The sequence below is a fragment of the Henckelia pumila genome, chromosome 3, assembly GCF_033568475.1.
Source record: "Henckelia pumila isolate YLH828 chromosome 3, ASM3356847v2, whole genome shotgun sequence".
Taxonomy (NCBI): domain Eukaryota; kingdom Viridiplantae; phylum Streptophyta; class Magnoliopsida; order Lamiales; family Gesneriaceae; genus Henckelia; species Henckelia pumila.
In genome coordinates, this window is record NC_133122.1 from 164,047,425 (window position 1) to 164,072,746 (window position 25,322).

The following is a 25,322-nucleotide window of genomic DNA, read 5'->3' on the forward strand; positions in this document are numbered from 1 at the left end:
CTCAAGAGTTCAAGTTCTGGATTATATGAGTTAAGTTTAACTGGTGAATAGACATTAAGCATAGTTTCGTGGTTATAAAGCTTCTAATTTATGGTAAAGATCGACATAAATTCTTTATTGGGTATACAAAACTTTAATGATTAGAATTTGCGATCCAGGATTTAAGGTTATCGAACCAAGACAGGTAAAAGATATTTTAGGACTTTAGGTGACGAATTAAAACTTTTAAAGTCACATGGGAGCAGTGATTTGAAATATCTCTTAGGAAGCAATCATTTGTGAACAAATAAGAATTGTGAATATGTATTGCAGTAAAAATTAGTCCGATTCTTGATGATATAGACACTAATAAGTATCAGAGTGTACATCGTAAGCTATTTAGCGTCAACTCATGTGGGTGCTCGGTAAGAAAAGTTAGTGCCAACCGGGTCTAATGTATCTGGACCTAGTTAGTAAATCCTGAATTTCGAGGACGAAATTCCATTTAAGGGGGGAATGAATTGAAGTACCTAAAATCCAATCTACTAATTCGCATATATTAAATTAAATAAATATTATGATTATTATTTTTTAAGTTTAATTGATTTAAATTCTTTATTTGAATTATGTGTTAATAGAATATTATTTATTTATTCAAATGATTTTATTGTGCAACTTATTTATTTTAAATATTTTAAAGGTATAAGCTTGCTTATTTAAATGATTTTAATTAATTGTTTAGTTTATTCATTTAAATAATTTTAAATGTCTAGCTTATTTAGTTAAATTCTTTTATCTGTCCAAATCCTTTTAAAGGTTTTTATGCTGCTTGTGTATTTATTTAAATTAATTTTAAACGTTCGTCTAGTTGTTTAAATTATTTTAATCGCTCTGCTATTATTTAAATATTTTATTTATTGCAGTGACATAAAAATATTTAAAGTGTTGATTTTAATTCCTAAGATAATACCTAAAATTCTTTTTTTTTAATATTTATGATTTTAATTGCTTGGAATTAATTGCTTAAGTTTTCTTTAAAGTTCTAGTGCTCAAATATTTTAAGTTATTTATTATTGAAATTTTTGAGACAGTAGCTTTCGGTTCCGGCGCTTGGCGATGGTGGATTTCGGCGGTAAATTCCAAGATTTGTTATTTTAAAAGTTTAGTAGGGAGGAAGGAGGATATTAGATGAGAGTTTGAAAGTTAAAAGTTTTCGGGTATCAGAAATCATTTTCTTATTATTGTAATATTGAGCTTATTCTTTAACTTTTTTAAAAGTTAGAATTTTCATAAACCCGGATTAGTAAAACCCAATTTAATATTTTTAATATGGGGTTTTTAAACTTAGAAATTTTATTAGTGTAAGTTAGTAGGTAAAAGTTGTACTTTAAAGTTGTACTATTAAAGCAATACTCACACCTACTTTTAAATACTTATACATATGCTTACACACACATGTATACACTACACACTCAACTTTTAAAACACATAAATCATTTTATTTGAAACCCTAGCCACCCAAAACCCCTCACTAGCCGCCCCACTGTCCTCATTCCCTCTCCCACCAAATATTATAAAATATATATAAAGTCTAATATAAAAAATAGAAATTTAATTATTTATAATTCGATTAATCGAATTTATTTTTAGAAAATGGAAAATTTAATTGAATTAATTGATTCAATTGAGTTTTTCTAAAATTAATACCTAATTCTTGAATTAGCCGATATAAGAAAAATTGAAAATATAAAAAAAAAATGAATTGAAAAAAAAGAAAAAGAAAAAAAGAGAGCGCATATAATAAAAAAAAATCTTTAAAAAAAATTAGAACGTATAACCCATTCATTTGGTTACAAATTTTAAGAAAATAGATCTCTTAATTAATATAAAGCACACTAGCCAGCTTAAGTCATCTTCTCCTATTTACTTCCAAAGTTATTTATTTTTGCATATACATCAAAATAATAAAAGGAATAAATAGAGTCTTTATGAGACTCTTCAAGTTCGAATTAATTATCTTTTTCCTAATGACATGGGAACATGGGTCGTTTCTTTACTTTCCAGTGTGTACTGAATAAATCCCGAAGTAACCCAATAATTTACAAACTAAATATGTTAGTCATGTAAACTGAATTAAACACCTAAACACTGGTCATATATTTATCTACTTAAAAAATTTGACATGCCTTAAGAACAAGTCAGAATTAATTCTTATTTCATGATGGAATGAATAATCGTGGCTGGTTGTTTCGTTTGGATTACACACATATTCTTCTTACAATTTATTTTATTTCTAAAGAATAACATTGTACTTTATTTGAATAAATCAGAGAACTCATTAGTCGGGAATATCAATATGATATTATAATATGAGTAAAATTCATTTTGATACACGAACTATTGATAAAATATCAAATTGGTACATGAACTATTGAAAATTGTTTAATTGGTACATAATCAACTTATAAAGACAATTTTATCCTTTATTTACATTATTTTAAAGTCTAATATTTTTTTAAAATTAAAATAGATACACATTTTATTATTCAAAATCATTTTATTAATACAATTATAAGAATAAATTTATATTTATTTAAATTTTAGATTATAAACAAAGGATCGTACTTATTGTACGAAATATTATAAATATTAATTAATATAAACATGCATATACACACATATATATAACAATTGATAAATTATATATTCAAAAATAATATATATTACAAATATATAATAAAAGATATTGTTTTTTTATCTATGTTATAATATTATTATTTATATAAATCAAAATAAAAATGATATATATGTTTGTGTCTTTTCATTTATGATCTACAAATTTTACATTGAATACTTTTTTCGTATACATGATATATAATCTTCTTTTATAGTATAGTAATTAGTAAATATGAATTTATATTTACAATTATAATTAATATAATAATTTAAAAGACAAAAATATGTATGTAGTTCAATTAATAAATTTAATAACAATATTCAACTTAAAAAGAAATTTAAGTAATTGGAAAAATTAACTTTTGAGTTTGATCATATACAAATTAAACCATTTTCAATAGTTCATATACCAATTTGACATTTTATCTATAGTTCATGTACCAAAATAATTTTTACTCATTATAATATTTATAACCTTCTTTTAGATAGCAATAATAAATTAATTATTAAACGTTGAAGATGAAATTTTCATGACCCTTTGATTTAAATAGATAGACATTCATATATTCTGAAGCCAAGATTTGTATTTTCAAATACACACGAGTGGCTTTAAATACACGCTTAAACTGAGTATTATTTGTATTTAAAAGGAAATTAAAGTGGAATCCTAGTTGGTTAAGGAAATTAAAGTGGAATCCTAGTTGGTTTACACAAACTCAATATCCCTCCCCCCAAATATATACCCCCAACCCCCGCTTACGAAGTCTCCATTACGTTTTCACGAAACATAAATCTTCACCCTTTTCCTCTTCTCTTTGTCATGGCCGGAATCGTGGTGGTTTTCGACTTTGACAAGACGATCATAGAGCCCGACAACGACAATTGGGTGGTGGACGAACATGGCGCCACCGATTTGTTCAATAAGCTTCTCCCCACAATGCCTTGGAACTCACTCATGGTACGTGTATCGATCTTTCAACGGTAAGTAATATCAATATATTTGTTTCTTTAATTTGTTTTACGATGTGCAGGATAGGATGATGTTAGAACTCCATCAGCGAGGATTTTCCATTGAAGAGATCAAACTAGTGCTGAGGACGGTTCCGATACATCCTCGCATAGTCCCGGCAATCAAAACGGCCCATGCTTTAGGGTACGTATAATACATCTACATATAAATATATATATCGAATTGGGTGGTCAAGATTTTGGAGTTTTGATTTATGTTTTCATAAATTTTTAGGTGTGATCTGAGGATAGTGAGCGATGCCAACACCTTCTTCATTGAGACGATTCTTGATCACCTGGGAATAAAAGATTGCTTCACCGAGATCAACACGAACCCGAGCTACCAGGACGATGAAGGGAGGTTGAGGATCTCTCCTTACGTTGATTTCAAGTCGTCTCCTCATGGATGCATCAATCCTTGCCCTCCAAACATGTGCAAGGTATGTATATATATAATAAAATCTTGAGTACTGTTTTTTTTTAATTATTATTATTTATTTGAGCGTGTACTGATCTTGCGTTTGTTTAATTAATGAAAGGGTATGATTGTGGAAAGGATCAAATGCTCTGTAGTCAAAGAAGGGAAGAAGAGGATGATATATCTTGGCGACGGTTTAGGCGATTTCTGCCCGAGTTTGCAGCTGGAGGAAGGAGACTTCATGATGCCAAGAAAGAACTTCCCAGCGTGGAATTTGTTACGCGAAAATCTGGGACGCATCAGAGCAGAAATCCATGAATGGATGGATGGAGCAGAGCTGGAAAGCATTCTACTACAACTTATAGAAAAAATCAGGATTCAAGAAAGCGCGGTTCAATCGGCTTTGATGGTGGATTGTAAGTTCAGCAGCATTCCAATGGCAGCACATGAGAGCAGTCCCCATGTCCTTCGAGTCCATCAATTACAGATATGAGTGAATAATTTGGTTGTTGATTAAACAGCAGCTGGCCGTTTCGCCTTTTTCGCGTGTATGTAGAATGTTTTAAGATGTGTTTTGTGTTTTGAAAGCATCAGATAATTAGTAGACTAAATGTGAAATATAGACAAAATTTCTGAATTACGTTCGCATAAACATGGAGCCACCTAACAAGCTAAGTATTTTGATCAGTATTTAGAAAACAAATTTAATGTTACAACTTGTACAGAACAACGTTGCATTAACTAAATATTTTGGACAAATTGATATCTTTGCATTACACTGAAGAGTGATGTTGCATGCCCAATAATCTGAGCCATGGATTCGATCTTGTAAAGGCGAACAAATAATTAGATATATGATCTCTCATAAACAAGTAAGTACCTAGCTTCTTCATGTTAATTCTTTTACCAGTCCAGTAATCCCCTTGGAGGCTGCTAACTGTTGCAAAAATAACATCAAGATCTTGAGTACGTAGCATATATAAATTCAATAGTTACCTTAATTTGTGAAGAAAATCTTTGAAATTCTCAAGCAGGATATATATTTGAGAGTGGATCGAGCGAGAGCTCATCATATTATTATTTTCATCTGTTTGTACCAACAAATGTACACAGGTGAAAGGAATATGCACTCTGGAAATTAAAAGGATAATTTTCACTTTTTTTCTCTTGATAATAAAACTCATCAACTGCAGAACATCAAATGTGACTCAATTCATTTCATTATTCTCTTTCAATGCATGATTTTGTTTCATCAATTGAAAATCTATTAAATCATTGAATATGTATACATATATATATATATATATACATATATATATATATATATATATATGTGTGTGTGTATGTGTGTGTGAGTGTGTTTGAATTTATTTGTAAATTTACACGACTACTCTTTTTTATTAATATTACATAAGTTTACTTGTGTGCTTTTCTTTTTCAATTATTTATTTCTATGGCACTTCAATTAAATAATTTATATAAAAAGTATATCAAACATTTTTTCAAATAAAAACTAAAATATTATTGATATTTTTTAAATCTGACCACCCAACTATTTCTAATTACAAAACACATAGAAAAAATGAGTGGTCGAAACCCTAAGGGATACACTATCACCTTCGGTGGCTTGCTGGCGCCAAATCCAGAGCCGCCGGATGGTGGAAAAAAAACATATGCTGCTGCTTTCATGTGGTGAAATTTCGTATGGTGGAAAAAAAAACATATATTGGCTAGCTAGATTTTGGGGGTAAGGGGAGATGGTTCTTGCAGGGACATTTTCTTTGAATCTTCAAATGGTCGCCAAAATTTGATTATCAAAAGGAAAGTTCCATCTTTCCAATTTGGGTTTGTTTTCCAGATTTAGTTAGATTTCAAATGAATTAAATCTTTCAAAAGAATTCAATTAAGATCGCATGTTGAAACCAAATTAAACGATATTTTATCTAATAATGTCTTTGAAGTTATGTTTAATCAACCATCTTTCATATCAAGATTAATCAACATGAAACATCTATGTCATATATATTTTAATAAAATACAAAAAGGCGTAGAATAATTATTTTTAGATCACGGTTTAATTTTTTATAAACCAAAAATACTCTTACAAAATAAGAAAAAAAAATTAAAATTCATCTTAATTTAATAAAAAAAAATATCAAAGCAATCTATTTTACTTAGATTTTTTGTTTATATATATCTACCATAAATAATTTTACATATCTGGAATAATTAATTTTGAGATCATGATTTAATTTTTACTTAACAAAAAATATTTAAAATATTTTAAAAAAACATCTCATTAATCAATTAAATAAACAATATCATAAAAACTATTTTAGCCAATTCTTCTATTTTTTAAAATCATATTTTAGCCAATTATTTATTTATATTTAACCATCATATTTAATAAGATATTATATAATATTTATCTATATTTTCCCTTAAATGATTATATTTCTTATTTAAAATAAAATATATTATAAAAAAAAGGTAAATTTTTTTTTTTCATCTCTCTCTTTCAAAAAGGTTTATAAATACTAACAAATAAGCACATGCAATGCATGTGGGATAAAAGATATTAACGTAAGCAATGGATAAAAAAGATAGTACTCGCTCGAAATATATAAAAAGAATTTGAGTATAATTTTTGTGTTGGGTTGAAAAATATATTTCACTTAGATCTGTAAAATAAGAAAGTAATTCAAAAAAAAAAAGAAAAGAAAATAAAGAGGAATGCATATGTTTGGGATTTGGGAGGGAAATAAGGGATGTGAATTAGTTGGAAGTTGCAAGGACATTTTCTTTGAATCTTCAAATGGTCGCCAAAATTTGATTATCAAAAGGAAAGTTCCATCGTTCCAGTTTGGGTTCGTTTTCCAGATTTTCCTATCTCGTTGTTTGAGAAAAAAACATCTATACTTGGTTGCATATTTGGTTGGCAAGCCACTGAAAATGGACGAGTTGACATCTAAGTCGGAACACTTAACAATAGCTCGTGTTTGTATCGAAGTGGACTTGTTAAAACCAATGCACGAGAATATTTACATCGGCTTGGGTGACAAAATTACTCAGCAGAGAGTGGTTTATTGGAGCCTTCCAAAGTACTGTGGGGATTGCTGCCACGTTGGCCATGGAGTGGAGAAATGTTTTGTCAATGGTCGTGCCCCACGGCCATCACCGAAACAAAAAAAAACCAATAGACTTAAGGACGGTGATTAATGAGAAGAGGGATTCAGCTGAGACTTCAATGGGGCAGAATTATGATGATAATTTGGATATGACGGGAAAATAATCTAGTGGGCCTCGGTTGGAATGGAGACAGGTGGTTTCTAAGAAGGGGAAAGAGAAGGTGATTGATGTCCTAGCTGAGAGAAGCCCTGCGAATATTCGGGGGTCTCCTAGCTCGAATCATTTTGATCCGTTACTTTCTGATTTGTATGGAGAGATTGTGGTTGAAGAAACACAATATGGACAGTTTCAACCTCTTGGAGGAGACGGGAAAGGTGCGTCAAAGGAAGAGTGGGTGAATGGTTTTTTTCTTGAAGAAGGAATGCGGGGTAATGTTGAACATGCTCCAGTTGAAAACTTGGTCAATAATCACGCTTCTTTGGCAGAGGGACATCAACAGGGCCTTCATGATAATGTTAAGAGAAGCATGTTCCAGGATAAAAGCCTGCATGATTTGGCAGATAAAGTTTGGACAACCTTATATGAGGTAGATAAGGATGGTCGAGATACTCTGGATCGTGCTCAGAAGGAGGCGATTGATAATGTTGGAGATCTTCGAGATTGGGATGCCCTTGCGCAGCAGCAGCCTTGGGCGGGTGGAGCTATCACAGAGGATTCGGAAAATATTGTTGATGATAGTGGGGTGTCCAAATGTATTACCATTCTCGAATCCTTGACAGAAGAGTCTCAAGTTGAGGATAGAGCTTAGTTCCTTAAACGAGGGCCTTGGAGACCACCGAAAAGAACAAGATCGGTTCTTGCATTGGGAACTCGAGGTAATTTAAAAATCTTGTACCATCCCCTCTCATATTTCTCTATGATTGGTACAATCTGGAATGTTAGGGGTATTGGGAATAAGTCAGCTTAGAGACGGATTAAGTTTCTGAAAGATTCCAATAATCTGATGTTTTTGGCAATTCTTGAACCTATGCATATGCTTGATCAAGAATGGTTGAATCGTAAGTTTGGGTTTGCTTCTGTCATAGCAAATGTGAATAATAAGATTTGGTTTTATAGTTCTGCTGATATTGCGGTCTCTGTACGTGGTGCTCGATCATGAGCAGTTCCTGCACTTGCATCTTTCGTCTGAGTTGTTTCCTACAGATATCTATCTATCTATCTATCTATCTATCTATCTATCTATTGTGTATGCAAATTGTAACGGAGTTCTGAGGAGGGATTTATGGGAGGATTTGATTTTAATCCTCACGATGGGTGTCGTTGGATTGTTGGGGGTGATTTTAACATCATCGCTGACCCTTTGGACCATTTTCTTGGGGTTGTTAATCATCCTAGTGGTATGCATGAATTTTTATTATCGCTGCTGGGTTGGTGGATGCAGGTTTTGTGGGTTCTCGATTCACTTGGACGAACACAAAGATTTGGAAACGTTTGGATTGTGTTCTTATTTATGCATCCTGGGCTGATCATTGTAACTCTTTTAAAGTTGAGCATTTGCATCGAGGCACTTCTGATCACTGCCCTTTACTTATTTCAGCGCCTTTCCTTCCAAAACTAGTGAGTTCATTTAGATTTCAGCATATGTGGATTCTTCACCATGGTTTTATGCGGACGGTTCAGCTAATTGGAATAATCCTTGTGCTGAGAGGGGGATTAGTCGATTGGTGATTAAATTGAAAAGGCTTAAGCATCACCTTAAATGGTGGAATCAGGAGGTGTTTTGGAATATTCATGACAAAGTTAAGGTTCTTGATGTGGTGAATATTCATGCAGAACAGAGGTTCGATGCTGATCCTTCTGTGGAGAATAGGGTTGGGTTATCCCTGGCCAAAGCAAATTTGTCGCTCTGTCTTTCTATGGAGGAGGCGTACTGGAAATAGAAAGCCTCTGCTAAGTGGATGGTGGAGGGTGAGAAAAACACTAAATTTTTTCACAATATGGTTAACCGTCGGAGATCCAAAAATAAAATTTATAGGATCTGGGATGATGGGTTGCTATGGAGAATACGAAGAGCAAAATGGGATATGGAGTTCGGTTTTTTGAGAATCTGCTTACTGGTTAACAAACTGCTCCGACTCGGGCCACCTTTGATCACATCTTGATAGATAAGGTAGGTAATTTGTCGATGGTTGCAACTATTTCTGAGTCAGAGGTGTATGACAGTGTTTGTTCTCTTCATGAGGATAGTGCGGCGGGTCCGGATGGATTCTCAGCAGGCTTTTATCGGAAATGTTGGGATATTATTAAAGTTGATTTAATTGAGGCTGTTCGAGATTTTTGTGTCTGGTTCATCACTTCCCAGGAGTGTCACAGCTACAACTGTTATTCTGATTCCTAAAAATGAAGATGCTCAGAGATGGTCCAATTTCAGGCCTATTAGCTTGTGTAACGTGAATAATAAAATTATTACCAAGCTTGTTACTCTTCACCTCAGCCGTATTTTGCCAAAGCTTATTTCTCCTTCACAAAGTGGCTTTGTTTCTAGAAGATTGATATCTGATAACATTCTGCTGGCTCAGGAAATGGTCAATAATATTAATTACCCAGTCAGAGGAGGGGATATTATTTTGAAGTTAGACATGGCCAAAGCCTATGACAGAGTGCAGTGGGACTTCATGGTATAGATGCTTCAGGCATTTGGTTTTGCGGATGAATTCTGTCAATAGATTCGTTAAAGTGCTGATAATTGTTGGTTTTCAATAAATATTAATGGTACTTTATCAGGATTTTTCTCTTCAAACAGAGGGCTTCAACAAGGAGGTCCGCTTTCACCGCTTCTGTTCATTATTGCGGTGAAGTATCTTTTCTCGAGGGTTGGATGATTTATTTGCTCGGCATAGGAGTCTGCATTTTCGTACTGGGCGTCCATTCTATCTTCCACATTTGGCCTATGCAGACGTCCTTATTATTTTTGCTAATGGAGCGATTCCGGGCATCAAAATTCTCAGAGATTTCTTGTATCACTATGAGCAGTGCTCGGGTCAACTGATTAATAATGCGAAGAGTGTTATCCTAAACTCTGTCAAGTGTTCACAAGATAAGAAAGAGCGATACTTTTCTTTTACTGCTTTTGGGGATGGTGTGCTGCCTCTTAGATACCTTGGTGAGCCATGTTTCTGGGACATCTTAAGAGTTCTTATTTCAATCAAATCATTGCAAGTGCTCGGAATAAGCTGCAAGGGTGGGAATCACAAAATTTATCTTTTGGCAGTCGGCTTGTGTTGATTAAGAGTGTACTCTGTTCTATGACAATATACCTGTTCAAGGTATTGCAACTGCCGGGAACAGTTTTGCATAGGTTCGAAATGTTGTGTGCTAATTTCCTTTGGGGTTTGAAACAGGGAGGGCATACGACCCACTGGATATCGTGGGAGAAGATTTTTCTTCCAGTTTCAGAAGGTGGTTTGGGTATTCGGCGACTCAAGGATGCGGTTACTGCCTTTTCAATTAAACTTTTGGTCAGGTTCAGGACTGTGGATTCTTTGTGGAGTCGGTTTTTACATGTACTATATTGTAGGACTAATCCGCCAGCAGCGGTGCGCACCATGCAAAATATTTCTACTACTTGGTGCAGAATGATGAAGGTTAGGGATAGAGCAAAATCCGAAATTGGTTGGAGGATTGGAGAAGGAGATATTAGTTTTTGGTATGACTCCTAGCACCCGGCTGTTCCATTATCTTCTTTGGTTCAAATCCTAGGTCATTCGAACGGACTTGTTAGCTAGTTCTTGGAAGACAGAAACTGGAATCTTGATCGCCTCTTTCTTTTGCTTCCTCTGGATTGGGATTTGGGTGTTTTGGAAGTGCCTATTCATTATGCGTCTAATGATATTGCTATCTGGAAGAGTTCTACTAATGGCATATCCTTTGTTAAATCATCCTGAGAATCTGGTGCAGAATAGAAAGTTAGAGGTTGGGTGGTTCAAAGGCTGTTGGTCCAAACTTCTTAGGCCAACGATTTCTATATTTTGTTGGCGTTAGTTTTACAAAATACTTCCTGTTGATGATATTTTGATGTCTCGAGGAATTTCTCTAGCCTCGTTGTGTATGTGCTGTCCAGCGCAGGAATCCTTTGAACATCTGTTCTTTTCTAGTGCTACCACTCAGTTTGTATGGCATCATTTCTCAAGAATTTTTGGTGTCCAAAATCATTGGAATTTTACCAACTCGAAGATGGTAGAGGATTGGAGTAAGGATGGTCATGCTAAGGAGTTGATTCCTTTTCTGATTATCTGGTTCCTCTGGAAGGCCAGGAATGACCATAAACATTGGGGTGTTCGCATCCAATTGGCCAAGATTATCATGCATATTAATGAGTATATTATCTCTCTTGGTCGTGTAGGGTTATTGAAGGAGGGTCAGTGGCGTGGACATGAAGATGTGGTTGTATCATTGGGGCTCGATCATCGACTTACCGAACCTCTTTCATTCGAGTGGTTATATGGGTGCCCCCAAGGATGGGCCAATTCAAACTTATTTCAGATGGTTGTACGAAAGGTGGTGGAGAATCTAGAATTGGTGGTATAATCAGAGATCACTCAGGTAAGATTATCCTAGCTTATCATGATTCTATTGGCCTTGGGACTAATACGAGAGCTGAGCTCTAATCCATTATTAAGAGGCTGCAGATTTGCAAGCTTCATAATTTATTTTTCTTATGGCTAGAAGTTGATTCTATGGCAGCTTTAGCTATTATAGATGCAGATAAAACTTGTTGGGAACTTAGTTCCATTCTGACGCAAATTCAGAGGATTTTAAATTCTTCAATGGTGAGGAACTCATGCCTACAGAGAAGCCAATGTTGCGGCTGATGAATTAGCTAATCTGAGATTGATCAAGGGTTCGGCATTGTTGGGGCCAGATGATATTTACGGACAACAAAAGGGGATTTGCAGATTAGATTGTTCTGGAATGCCTTATATTCGTATTTCCTCTTAGAGTTTTTACATTTAACTCTTGTTATTTCGTTTTTTTTTAAATTTTATTTCCTTTGCATTTAATTCTTGTAATTTCTTGATAGGTCTTGGTCTAATCCTTCTCTCATGTAATTTTTTTTCATTTCTAATAAATGGGTAGGGGTTCGCCTAAACCCCGCCACAACATGCGGCTTTCTGGAAGAAAAAAAAAACTACTTCTAATTCAATTTAGTTAGATTTCAAATGAATTAAATCTTTCAAAAGAATTCAATTAAGATCGCATGTTAAAACCAAATTAAACAATATTTTATCTAATAATGTCTTTGAAGTTATTTTTAATCAACAATCTTTCATATCAAGATTAATCAACATGAAACATCTGTCATATATATTTTAATAAAATACAAAAAAGGCGTAGAATAATAATTTTTAGATCACGGTTTAATTTTTTATAAAACAAAAATACTCTTACAAAATAAGAAAAAAAAATTAAAATTCATCTTAATTTAATAAAAAAAAATATCATTACAATATATTTTACTTAGATTTTTTGTTTATATATCTACCATAAATAATTTTACATATCTAGAATTATTAATTTTGAGATCATGATTTAATTATTTTATTAACAAACAATATTTTAAATATTTTAAAAAAACATCTCATTAATCAATTAAATAAAAAATATCATAAAAAATATTTTAGCCAATTCTTCTTTTTTTAAAAAAACATATTTTAGCCAATTAGTTATTTATATTTAACCATCATATTTAATAAGATATTATTTATTATTTATCTATATTTTCCCTTAAATGATTATATGTCTTATTTAGAATAAAATATATTATAAAAAATAGGTAATTTTTTTTTTTCATATCTCTCTTTCAAAAAGGTTTATAAATATTAACAAATAAGAGCACGCAATGCATGTGCGATAAAAGATATTAACATAATAAATTCATAAAAAAGATAGTACTCGCTAGAAATATATAAAAAAAAATGCAAGTATAATTTTTGTTTTGGGTTGAAAAATATATTTCACTTAGATCTGAAAAATAAGAAAGATTATTCAAAAAAAAAAGAAGAAAAGAAAAGAAAGAGGAATGCATATGTTTGGGATTTGGGAGGGAAATAAGGGATGTAAATTAGTTGGAAGTTGGAACCTATAACCGAGAGAATGTGGATAATTGGGGTGAGAGTAGTTTAGATAGTTTAAAAAAAAGACCATGACACCATTTAGTTACTCTACTATGCCCAACCTTAATAAATAGTAAAAGTTAATATTTTGAGAATTTTATTGAGTAATATTATTAAGCATGATTTATATAAAAAATATTATAAAAATATAAATAAATTACGTTTATATCATACATAAACATGGCGGCATTGAAGTTGGTTAAAGATTGGTCAAAATTATGATATCTTATATATTATGCATACCAAGAATTAGAAACAGGGATTCATTCTTACCACCATTTTTTTTGGCGTAACCTATTACAATTTTCAAGAAAATAGATCTCTTAGCTTAAAGCATACCTAACACAGTAGTAGGGGTGGCGTAAATTCCCTAAATCTCAATCTTTCTTCAATCTTATTTCATTCTCGTCCCGAAAAAATCTCATCCCGATATTTTTTCGACCCGAATTTTGGGAATTTTTTACGTCCTGATTAATATCGAGATAGGGATTGGGAATCAAACCTTATCCCGACGAGATTCTCGACTCGCATCGAAATAATATTATAATATATTCTGTTGGGATCGATTCCGATAACGTAGGGGTTGTAACTTGACTGAAGATTTACTTTGTTACTGTAGTAGTTTACCCCCACAAAGTTCAACAAGTTGAGTTTAGTTGAGGTTAGTCAACCGAGCTCTTGATTTCTCGTGTGTGTCGATGTTGATTGACAAAAAAAAATATGCGCGAAAAATGTCATCCAAGAGATTAAAACAATATTCAAATAGCTAAGCAGTGAGCGTGTGTGAGTAGTAGATTGAAAGTTAAACGACACAGATGTTGTTTATGGATGTTCGAAGATTTCAATTACTCCTACTCTCCTCTTCTTCCATCTCGGAAGGATTCACTCTAGAAGACTTTGTCTATTACAAGCAATTTGCAAGAGTCCGATCCAAGACTGGAACTTACACAGTGGCCTATCTCAGAACTCCTAAAAATAAGAACACAACCCTCGACTGCTTCTTTGTCACGAAGATAGTGTTTTTACAGAACAATTAACTGATCTATTACAGAGTTTACAACTCGATAAGGCTTAGCACATATTGATCCTTCGCTTGATCAGATAAGACTTTATGTGTGTGCTCCATACCACAATTATTGATTTTTTCTTCTTCTGTCAAATGTGTTCTTGAGAGAGTTTTTGGATGTTCATATGATTATATCGCCATCCCCCGTTCTGATTCCTTTTGATCTTGTATTTATAGACTTTCTCTAACGGCTCAATTTCGAATTCAAATTATTTGTATTTGGTTTGTTTTTTCTCCAACATTCACAAGTACACTGGCTTTGCATCTGTAACTTTGCGTCGTCAGCTTTATACGGGAAACCTTATCCACTTCTAGTTGCGATGGTAAACTGATGCGGTGAGTAAGGTGCTTGCAGTTGATCAGTTTAGTAGCTTGGTCTGATCCCTTAGCTTATCATCCGTTTAGCACGTCTTCATGTGATCAGTTTAGCCTTTTTATTTGAAGACTCGTTTTAACGCTTTCTTTAATAAAGAGTTCTTTCTCTTTTGAAAACTAAATGATCAACTCAGTTTAGCTCTAAACTTTAAGTTTACTTCTCTGATTCTTCTTGTTTCTTTATGTAGCTTGGCTTGAATCAGCTTACGCTTCCTTCCTTGATGTCTTTGACGGATTGATTAGACTAGCACCAAAACTTAGATATTTCAGTTGTCAACAATTTTCCCCTTTTTGGTGTTTTGTCAAATATTAGAAAATTTCTCATCATTCTTCCGTAAATCCTGATTCCGTTTCTTTAGAAGTTGTAATGCTGATGTTTCATCTTCTTCTTGTAGGTTTTTTTGTTTTTATGTTGTTCATGCCGAACCATGGCAACAATAATGCTAAAGTAGTTTACGTGATCTTCAATTTAGATTAAACTGATTTTGGATGATCTGGTTAGTTGTTGTGCAAGTTTTAACACTTTCTTTAGTAAAGCGTTCTTTCTCTTTTGAAGACTAAATGGTCAACTCAGTTTAGCTCTAAACTTTCAGTTTACTTCTCTGATTCTTATTATTGCTTTATGTAGCTTGGTTTGAATCAATTTACGCTTCCTTCCTTGATGTCGTCGACGGATTGATTTGGCTAGAACCAAAACTTAGATATTTCAGTTTTCAACAATTTTTCCCTTTTTGGTGTTTTGTCAAATATTAGAAAATTGCTCATCATTCTTCCGTAAATCCTGATGCCGTTTCTTTAGAAGTTTTAATGATGATGTTTCATATTCTTCTTGTAGTTTTTGTTGTTTTTATGTTGCTGATGCTGAACCAAGGCAACAATAATGCTGGAGTAGTTTACGTGATCTTCAGTTTAGATTAAACTGATTTTGGATGATCTGGTTAGTTGTTGTGCATATTATCAGTTTCAGTTCGGTTGCTTCCACAGTATCCCTTTAATTTAATGTGGACGTTTCTGTCTGTCTTGTGACTGTCAAGCTTCTTAAGCCTTTGCAAGTATCAATACTTTTACTTTCTTTATATTGTGTACTCATTTCCCTTTTCTCGCAATTTCCCACTTTCGCGAAACTCTGTCTCTATAACAGTTTATGCCACTTGTATTTTGGATTATTTTTGTGAGAAATTTTTTACTGCAACACGTTTCTCTTTTCCAGTGTTAATCATTTATTGATGTCTTTAATGCTCCTTCTTGGTACCTGATACTAAAAAGACGCAAACTTTATTTTTCCTTATAAATATGAGTAGTTCATCTAATATTGTGAATATCTGTTAATCATGGAGATTCTCAAGCAAAGATGCCAACATGCGGTTAACTTCAAAGTTTATCTACTGGAGCTCAAAATACAATTTGCTAAGAATTGTTTGGTTTTTTATTCTATTGGCAGACATTACAAGTTAGAGAAGTACAAGAGTCGGCTTAACACCACTAAGTCGGAAGATATTTTTATTTCTAAGAGCATTTATCTACTTTCTCTTATGAAGCGATATAATGTGCTTTGTAAAATAGTCACAGATCCTGATTATCAAGATGATTATATGATTTTATGGATAGAATCTTGGAAGTGTTCAATCCTACGAGAGATATGTAAAGTCAAGAATCAATGAAGAGTATTATTCCCTTTTATGTATATCTAATTCTATTCTTAATTTATTATATTTGCATACTAATATATGAATGATGCTTATTAAGTAAGTATTTGAAGAGCTCAACGATCGTTCCTCCTCCCTATATGATGTCAGTTTATCCTTAGTACTTGAAGTCTTGCTTACTGATTCTAATCAAGGATAAAATCTAATGAATGCTTGCAAGAATATTTATTGAAAAGCGTGTCGACTCTTCGTATTTCCTCAACAAAAACTTCTTATACTTCTCTTAACCTTATTATATAAAGGGGTGTTCAAACATTTATCTTTTAACTTTTCTCGAAGCAAAAAGACATGTATACTGAAGCATGGTTGAATTTTTATGAAAAAGGTGTTGAAGATAATGTTGGAACACGGTCGTTCTCCGGATCGAAAAAAAAAATGATACCCGGTGCAGCGAAAGTTTTAAAATTTTTTTATATGGAACGATTCCATATGGATATCAAATTCCTACGATTAAAATTGATAACATAAAATTTAAACAATGTAAATTTTACCTTAAAATCTCGAAACGAGATTATGGACGCCAACAGATTAAACTGCTCTTGTTGTATATCCCAGGAACTGATGAACGAACGTTTCTTCAATCAGGTCCACGAACAGAAGTTTAATCCCTCTGATAGACTGCACTAGAAAGTCTATCAGAAGTTTCTACGAAGAGAAATAACAGATTTGATCTGTTAAATCAGACTGCAAATTCAGAAATTTGCAGACTGAATTTTCGAACACAGTAGGGGAGAGGGGCGGCCGAAAACCCTAAGAGAGGAAGCTCTAGGTTTTCGAAAATTATGCCTGTGATTGTGTCAATTTCTGTACTGCAATAACTTATTTATAATGTGGGCTGCTAACAGCTTAGGGCCTATTAGTCATAAGTTCAAGCCTGACAAGAAAAGCCCGCATGTTCAGAAATTAATATAAAATTCATCGTGACTCAGATTGATAAACCAATTTCACCAATGTGCACAGAAACCATTTCTGTATCTTTTAAAGTCAAGATAAATTTTCTGAATCCAAATTCAGTGATTTCCAAAAATGTCCATCACTATGTCATTTTAGGAAATCTTACTCCCTCTATTCTTAAATAAGAAGTCCCACTTCTTTATTCACTAAATGTAACTTTTTAAATTTAATTATCTCAACGGGGATTAGAAATCCATTACTTGTGTGACCCTCAATGGTTCAGGGATACAGCTAGCTGTGGGCTCACAACTCCTTGTGACTCGGAACAAAAATTTCCGACTTGCCCATCGAATCATGGTAAGAGCGTCTAGCAACATCGCCCCATGATTCCCTAGGTATCACTGATAGTTCCTGAAAGAACCAGTAGATTTTGGTTAACGTACAGTACGGTCCCTTCATCCATATATCCCGATCGAATCAACAACCATTGATACAACGAGAGTCGTTCGAGATTCGATAACTATGCAATGCATCTTGAAGATCAAATAGTGACATCGCATGTGCCATTAGGAAACCAAGTAACCTAAAATACATCATGTACTCTGGCCAGAGATTCGTCACACTAATATCTCCTCAGATTGCATAGGATATCCACACTCGCAAGTGTGCGGTGAATCCTTGACAACAAAGCATCGACTCCTATATGTGTCGTAACTGTACCCAATCACGACACCTGATGACCCTAATAGAGTCGGTAAACGAGTCAAAGCACAATACTAGCATATAGAGTCTCAATGATGTTTCAATCTCCCACTTTCCCTAAAGACAACTAGTCATACTACGTAGTCCCATTGCTTCGCGATGTTTGTCAAATAATGGTCCTGGCAAGGGCTTAGTAAGTGGATCAGCGATATTGTCTGCAGAGGCCACTCTCTCGACAGTGATGTCTCCTCTTTCCACGATCTCCCGGATGATGTGGTATTTCCTCAGTACGTGTTTGGATCTTTGATGAGACCTTGGTTCCTTTGCCTGAGAAACGGCACTCGTGTTGTCACAGTACACCGGGACTCGACCAACAGCTTCAGGAATAACGCCCAACTCTTGGACGAAATTCCTCATCCAAACGGCCTCTTTAGCAGCAGCTGATGCCGCAATGTATTCTGCCTCAGTGGTGGAATCCGCTGTGGTGTCCTGCTTGGAACTCTTCCAAGAGACAGCACCGCCATTGAGCATGAACACAAATCCAGAGGTTGAATTTGAGTCATCCACGTCACTTTGGAAGCTAGAGTCGGTATAGCCTTCCAATTTCAGATCTCTTCCTCCATAAACCATGAATACATTCTTAGTTCTTCTCAAGTACTTAAGAATATCCTTCATGGCTTTCCAATGCATTTGACCGGGATTGACATGATATCTGCTCGTGATACTCAGAGAAAATGCTACATCCGGTCTGGTAGATATCATCCCATACATGATACTCCCTATGGCTGACGCATATGGTATGTGTGTCATTTTCTCTATCTCTTCGTCAGTCTTGGGACACATAGACTTGGATAGAGAGACTCCATGACACATAGGTAGATGTCCTCTCTTGGACTCATCCATTGAAAACCTTTTCAATATAGTGTCGATGTAGGTAGCTTGAGTAAGTCCTATCATTCTCTTAGATCTATCTCTATAGATCTATATCCCTAGAATATAGGACGCCTCACCCAAATCCTTCATCGAGAATCTACCTGACAACCATATCTTTGTTGACTGCAACATCCCTACATCATTCTCAATGAGTAAGATGTCATCAACATAAAGTACTAAGAATGTCACAGCATCCTTAACTACTTTCTTGTACACGCACGGTTCATCCAGGTTCTTGATGAAACCAAAGTCCTTTATTGTTTCATCAAATTTCTGGTTCCAACTTCTTGATGCCTGTTTGAGACCATAGATCGATCTCTGAAGCTTACATACCTTATGCTCACTTCGCATGGATGTGAATCCCTCGGGCTGCATCATATAGATTTCTTCCTTAATGTTTCCATTAAGAAATGCAGTCTTCACATCCATTTGCCATATCTCGTAGTCATACCAAGCTGCTATGGCAATAAGGATTCTTATGGACTTGAACATTGCGACTGGTGAAAAGGTTTCATCATAGTCAACTCCTTGTCTTTGAGTATAACCTTTTGCAACCAATCGTGCCTTGTAGGTCAGTACCTTACCACCAGGCCCAAGTTTTCTCTTGTAGATCCATTTACACCCTATTGGAACTATTCCATCGGGAGGATCTACTAAAGACCAAACTTGGTTTGCATGCATCGAGTCTATTTCCGACTGCATAGCTTCAAGCCATAAGTTCGAATCAGCATCAGAAATTGCTTCCTTGAAGTTTCTCGGATCACATCCAATGTCGGGTTCACTTTGATCCCCTTCAAGAAGAAGACCATATCTAATAGGAGGCCTAGAAGTCCTCTCGGATCTTCTAGTAATAGGCGTGTCTTGTGATGATTTTTGAGGTATAGGATCGTTATTTTGTATCTCGGGTTCTTCTCGAATTTCTTCGAGTTCCATCATCTTCCCTTTCTTATCCAATAAGAACTCCTTCTCCAAGAAAGTGGCATTCCTTGAAACAAACACTTTTGTTTTAGTAGGATGATAGAAATAATATCCGATTGAATTCTTCGGATACCCTACAAAATAACATAAGGTGGATCGACTATCCAACTTATCTCCCACTGTCTGCTTCACGTAAGCAGGACATCCCCAAATCCTCAAGTACGAATACTTAGGAGCTTTGCCATTCTATAACTCGTATGGTGTTTTGTCCACTGCTTTAGTGTGGACGTTTTTCAACAAAAATACCGCCGTTTCAAGAGCATAGCCCTAAAACAAAGGTGGGAGCTCAGTGAAGCTCATCATAGATCGAACCATGTCCAACAAGGTTCGATTGCGACGCTCCGAAACACCATTCAGCTGAGGTGTCATAGGAGGAGTCCACTGAGAGAGAATCTCATTCTCTTTTAGATAATCCAAGAACTCGGTACTTAAGTATTCTCCACCTCGATCTGATCGAAGTGATTTAATACTCTTACCTAGTTTGTTTTCTATTTCAGCCTTGAATTCTTTGAACTTTTCAAATGATTCAGACTTATATTTCATCAAATATAAGTACCCATACCTAGAATAATCATAAGTAAAGGTAATGAAGTAGGTGTGACCAAATTTTGTACCAATACTAAATGGTCCGCAAACATCTGTATGGATCAAATCCAATAGATTTTGACTACGCTCAGGTTTTCCTTTGAAAGGAGATTTAGTCATTTTTCCTTTCATGCAGGACTCACAAGTAGGTAGAGATTTAATATCAGACATATCAAACATGCCCTCTCCCACTAGCTTGTTCATCCTCCTTGAGGAAACATGACCCAGCCTAGCATGCCAAAGGTTTTGTTGGAAAACGTGTTCAGATCAATCAAGAATTGATACCCGGTGCAGCGAAAGTTTAAAAATTTTATTTTATTATATGAAACGATTCCATATCAAGGGTATCAAAACTTTTACGATTAAATATGTGTAAGTAAAACAAATAATCACAATTAAATATTTTACCTTAAAATCTCGAAGCGAGATTATGGACACCAACAGAACTTAATCTGCTCTTCTTGTAAATCCCGGGAACCGATGGCGTCACGATCAATCACCGGAATTAGGTCCACGAACGAAAAACAAAAACCCTCTGATTGACTGCACTAGAAATCAATCAGAAGTTTTACGTAGAGAATAAACAGATTTGATCTGTTAATTCGAATTGTAATTTTTCACAAAAATCACAGTCCGAATTTTCTCAAAAGGGACAGAGGAATTTTCGAAAAACCTCTTGAATAATATAGACTGATTTTCGAAAATTGCTAGACTGAAAAGCTTGTCTAATTTTCGAACACAATACATATATTTATAGATAATTTCTAGACTAGATTAAGTTATAATTGCATTAGGACTCTAACTCCTTAAAGCCCACAATCCATAACTTAAGCCCAACAAGGCAAGCCCGTTGTTCTAGAAATTAATATAAAATTCATCGTGACTCCGATTGATAAACTGATTTCACCAATGTGCACAGAAACCATTTCTGCATCTTTTAGAGTCAAGATAATTTTTCTGAATCCGAATTCAGTGATTTCCAAAAATGCCCATCCCTATGTCATTTTAGGAAATCTCACTCCCTTTATTTAAGAAGTCCAACTTCTCTTTAATTAAATTTAACTCTTTAAATTTAACTATCTCTATGGGGTTTTAGTAATCCATTACTTGTGTAACCCTCAATGGTTCAGGAATACAGCTAGCCGTGGGCTCACAACTCCTTGTGACTCGGAACAACAATTTCCGACTTACCCATCGAATCATGGTAAGAGCGCCTAGCAACATCGCCCCATGATTCCCTAGGTATTACTGATAGTGCCTGCAAGAACCAGTAGATTTTGGTTAGCGTATAGTACGGTCCCTTCATCCATATATCCCGATCGAATCAACAACCATTGGTACATCGAGAGTTGTTCGAGATTCGATAACTATGCAATGCATCTTAAAGATCAAATAGTAACATCGCATGTGCTACTAGGAAACCAAGTAACCTAAATCACATCGAGTACTCTGGCCAGAGATTTGTCATACTAATATCTCCTCAGATCGCATAGGATATCCACACTCGCAAGTATGTGGTGAATCCTTGATAACAAAGCATCGACTCCTATATGTGTCGTAACTGTACCCAATCCCTGTTGTAGAACGGCGATCAGATCAATCAGAATTGATACCCGGTGCAGCGGAAGTTTAAAAATTTTATATGGAACGATTCCATAATGGGTATCAAAACTTTACGATTAAATTGTGTGTGTAAAAATTAAATAACAATTATAAATTTTTACCTCCAATTTCGAATCGAGATTATGGACACCAACAGATTACTCTGCTCTTGTTTTATATCCCTGGAACTGATGGACGAACTGTTCTTCAATCAGGTCCACGAACAGAGATTTAATCCCTTTGATAGATTGCACTAGAAAATCTATCAGAAGTTTCTACGAAGAGAATTAACGAATTTGATCCGTTAAACCAGACTGCAAATTCAAAATTCACAGGCTGGATTTTCCCGACAGAGAGAGGGAGGGGGCGGCCACTTTAGAGAGAAAAACAACTAGGTTTTCGAAAATTGTGACCTCTGTTGTCTAATTTCTGTACTGCAATAACTTATTTATAATGTGGGCTGCTAACAGCTTAGGGCCCATTAGTCATAAGTTCAAGCCTGACAAGCAAAGCCCGCATGTTCAGAAATTAATATAAAATTCATCGTGACTCAGATTGATAAACCAATTTCATCAATGTGTACAGAAACCATTTCTGCATCTTTTAAAGTCAAGATAAATGTTTCTGAATCCGAATTCAGTGATTTCCAAAAATGCTCATCCCAATGTCATTTTAGAAAATCTTACTCCTCTACTCTTAAATAAGAAGTCCCACTTCTTTGTTCATTAAATTTAACTCTTTAAATTTAACTATCTCAACGGGGATTAAAAATCCCCTCTGTGTGACCCTCAATGGTTCAGGGATACAGCTAGCCGTGGGCTCACAACTCCTTGTGACTCGGAACAACAATTTCCGACTTGCCCATCGAATCATGGTAAGAGCGCCTAGCAACATCGCCCCATGATTCCCTAGGTATCACTGATAGTGCCTACAAGAACCAATAGATTTTGGTTAGCGTACAGTACGGTCCCTTCATCCATATATCCCGATCGAATCAACAACCATTGGTAAATTGAGAGTCGTTCGAGATTCGATAACTATGCAATACATCTTGAAGATCAAATAGTGACATCGCATGTGCTACTAAGAAACCATTTCTTAAAACACATCATGTACTCTGGCCAGAGATTCGTCACACTAATATCTCCTCAGATTGCATAGGATATCCACACTCGCAAGTATGTGGTGAATCCTTGACAACAAAGCATCGACTCCTATATGTGTTGTAACTGTACCCAATTCCGACACCTGATGACCCCAATAGAGTCGGTAAACGAGTCAAAGTACAGTACTAGCATATAGAGTCTCAATGATGTTTCAAGTAGTAAGGACTAATGGTGTACAACCAAAACCGCGGACTTTATCCATTAGATAAGTGATAACCACTTGGAAAGTTCGGATAGGGTAGTTCGATCATTCATCATATGAATATCCATTTGCATGATTCGAACATCTCTATATTCCCTACCAATGAAACGTGGTACTCTGTATCGCAAATGCTAGTCTCAAACTCGAGCGATCCTTATCCTTATTATCGGACGGCTCAATCGACTAGGAACTGTTTAGAATATACAGTGACTATAAGATGTGTTTCATGATAGTCATCCCCATGTACTACCACATCTTACATACACTATAGTATATTCAAGGTCTTTATCAAAACAACAATAGTATATCACAATATAACAATATGAAGAAAGATAAAGTCATTGCCATTAATAAAAGTGTAAATTATATTAAACAAAAGATTGTTTATACAAAGAGTCATCAAATCCCTTAGCCACAAGTTGGCTCACCGGGCACCCACTCTTTCAATCTCCCACTTGCCCTAAAGCCAACTAGTCATACTACGTAGAACCATTGCTTCGCGATGTTTGTCAAATAATGGTCCTGGCAAGGGCTTAGTAAGTGGATCAGCGATATTGTCTGCAGAGGCCACTCTCTCGACAGTGATGTCTCCTCTTTCCACGATCTCCCGGATGATGTGGTACTTCCTCAGTACGTGTTTGGATCTTTGATGAGACCTTGGTTCCTTTGCCTGAGCAACGGCACCCGTGTTGTCACAGTACAGCGGGACTGGACCAACAACTTTAGGAATAACGCCCAACTCTTGGACGAAATTCCTCATCCAAACGGCCTCTTTAGCAGCAGCTGATGCTGCAATGTATTCTTCCTCAGTGGTGGAATCCGCTGTGGTGTCCTGCTTGGAACTCTTCCAAGAGACAGCACCGCCATTGAGCATGAACACAAATCCAGAGGTTGACTTCGAGTCATCCACGTCACTTTGGAAGCTAGAGTCGGTATAGCCTTCCAATTTTAGTTCTCTTCCTCCATATACCATGAACATATTCTTAGTCCTTCGTAAGTACTTAAGAATGTCCTTCACGGCTTTCCAATGCATTTGACCGGGATTAGCTTGATATCTGCTCGTGACACTCAGAGCAAATGCTACATCCGGTCTGGTAGATATCATCCCATACATGATACTACCAATGGTTGACGCATATGGTACATGTGTCATTTTCTCTATCTCTTCATCAGTCTTGGGACACATAGACTTGGATAGAGAAACTCTATGACACATAGGTAGATGTCCTCTCTTGGACCCATCCATTGAAAACCGTTTCAATATGGTGTTGATGTAGGTTGCTTGAGTGAGTCCTATCATTCTCTTAGATCTATCTCTATAGATCTGTATCCCTAGAATATAGGATGCCTCACCCAAATCCTTCATCGAGAATCTACCTGATAACCATATCATTGTTGACTGCAACATCCCTACGTCATTCCCAATGAGTAGGATGTCATCAACATAAAGTACTAAGAATGTCACAGCATCCTTAACTACTTTCTTGTACACACATGGTTCCTCCGGGTTCTTGATGAAACCAAAATCCTTTATTGTTTCATCAAATTTCTGGTTCCAACTTCTTGATGCTTGTTTGAGACCATAGATTGATCTCTGAAGCTTGCATACCTTATGCTCGCTTCCCATGGATGTGTATCCCTCAGGCTGCATCATATAGATCTCTTCCTTAATGTTTCCATTAAGAAATGCAGTCTTCACATCCATTTGCCATATCTCATAGTCATACCAA

General features: G+C 35.1%; 1 protein-coding gene across 1 annotated transcript; it reads left to right on the forward strand.

Moving 5' to 3' along the window:
• Positions 1 to 3,449: 3,449 nt before the first annotated feature.
• On the forward strand, positions 3,450 to 4,797 carry LOC140892670 (inorganic pyrophosphatase 1-like). Its single transcript, XM_073301618.1, has 4 exons — positions 3,450 to 3,613; positions 3,687 to 3,808; positions 3,899 to 4,103; positions 4,203 to 4,797. The coding sequence occupies exons 1-4, from the start codon at positions 3,476 to 3,478 to the stop codon at positions 4,572 to 4,574; spliced, it is 837 nt and encodes a 278-aa protein (XP_073157719.1). The 5' UTR covers positions 3,450 to 3,475; the 3' UTR covers positions 4,575 to 4,797.
• Positions 4,798 to 25,322: the final 20,525 nt, after the last annotated feature.

Excerpts from the sequence above, each read along its gene's own strand:
- LOC140892670 (XM_073301618.1), top strand. The coding sequence starts at position 3,476 with ATGGCCGGAATCGTGGTGGTTTTCGACTTTGACAAGACGATCATAGAG. Across the intron at positions 3,614-3,686 it reads TGCCTTGGAACTCACTCATG|GATAGGATGATGTTAGAACT; the intron begins GTACGTGTATCG and ends TACGATGTGCAG. Across the intron at positions 4,104-4,202 it reads GCCCTCCAAACATGTGCAAG|GGTATGATTGTGGAAAGGAT; the intron begins GTATGTATATAT and ends AATTAATGAAAG.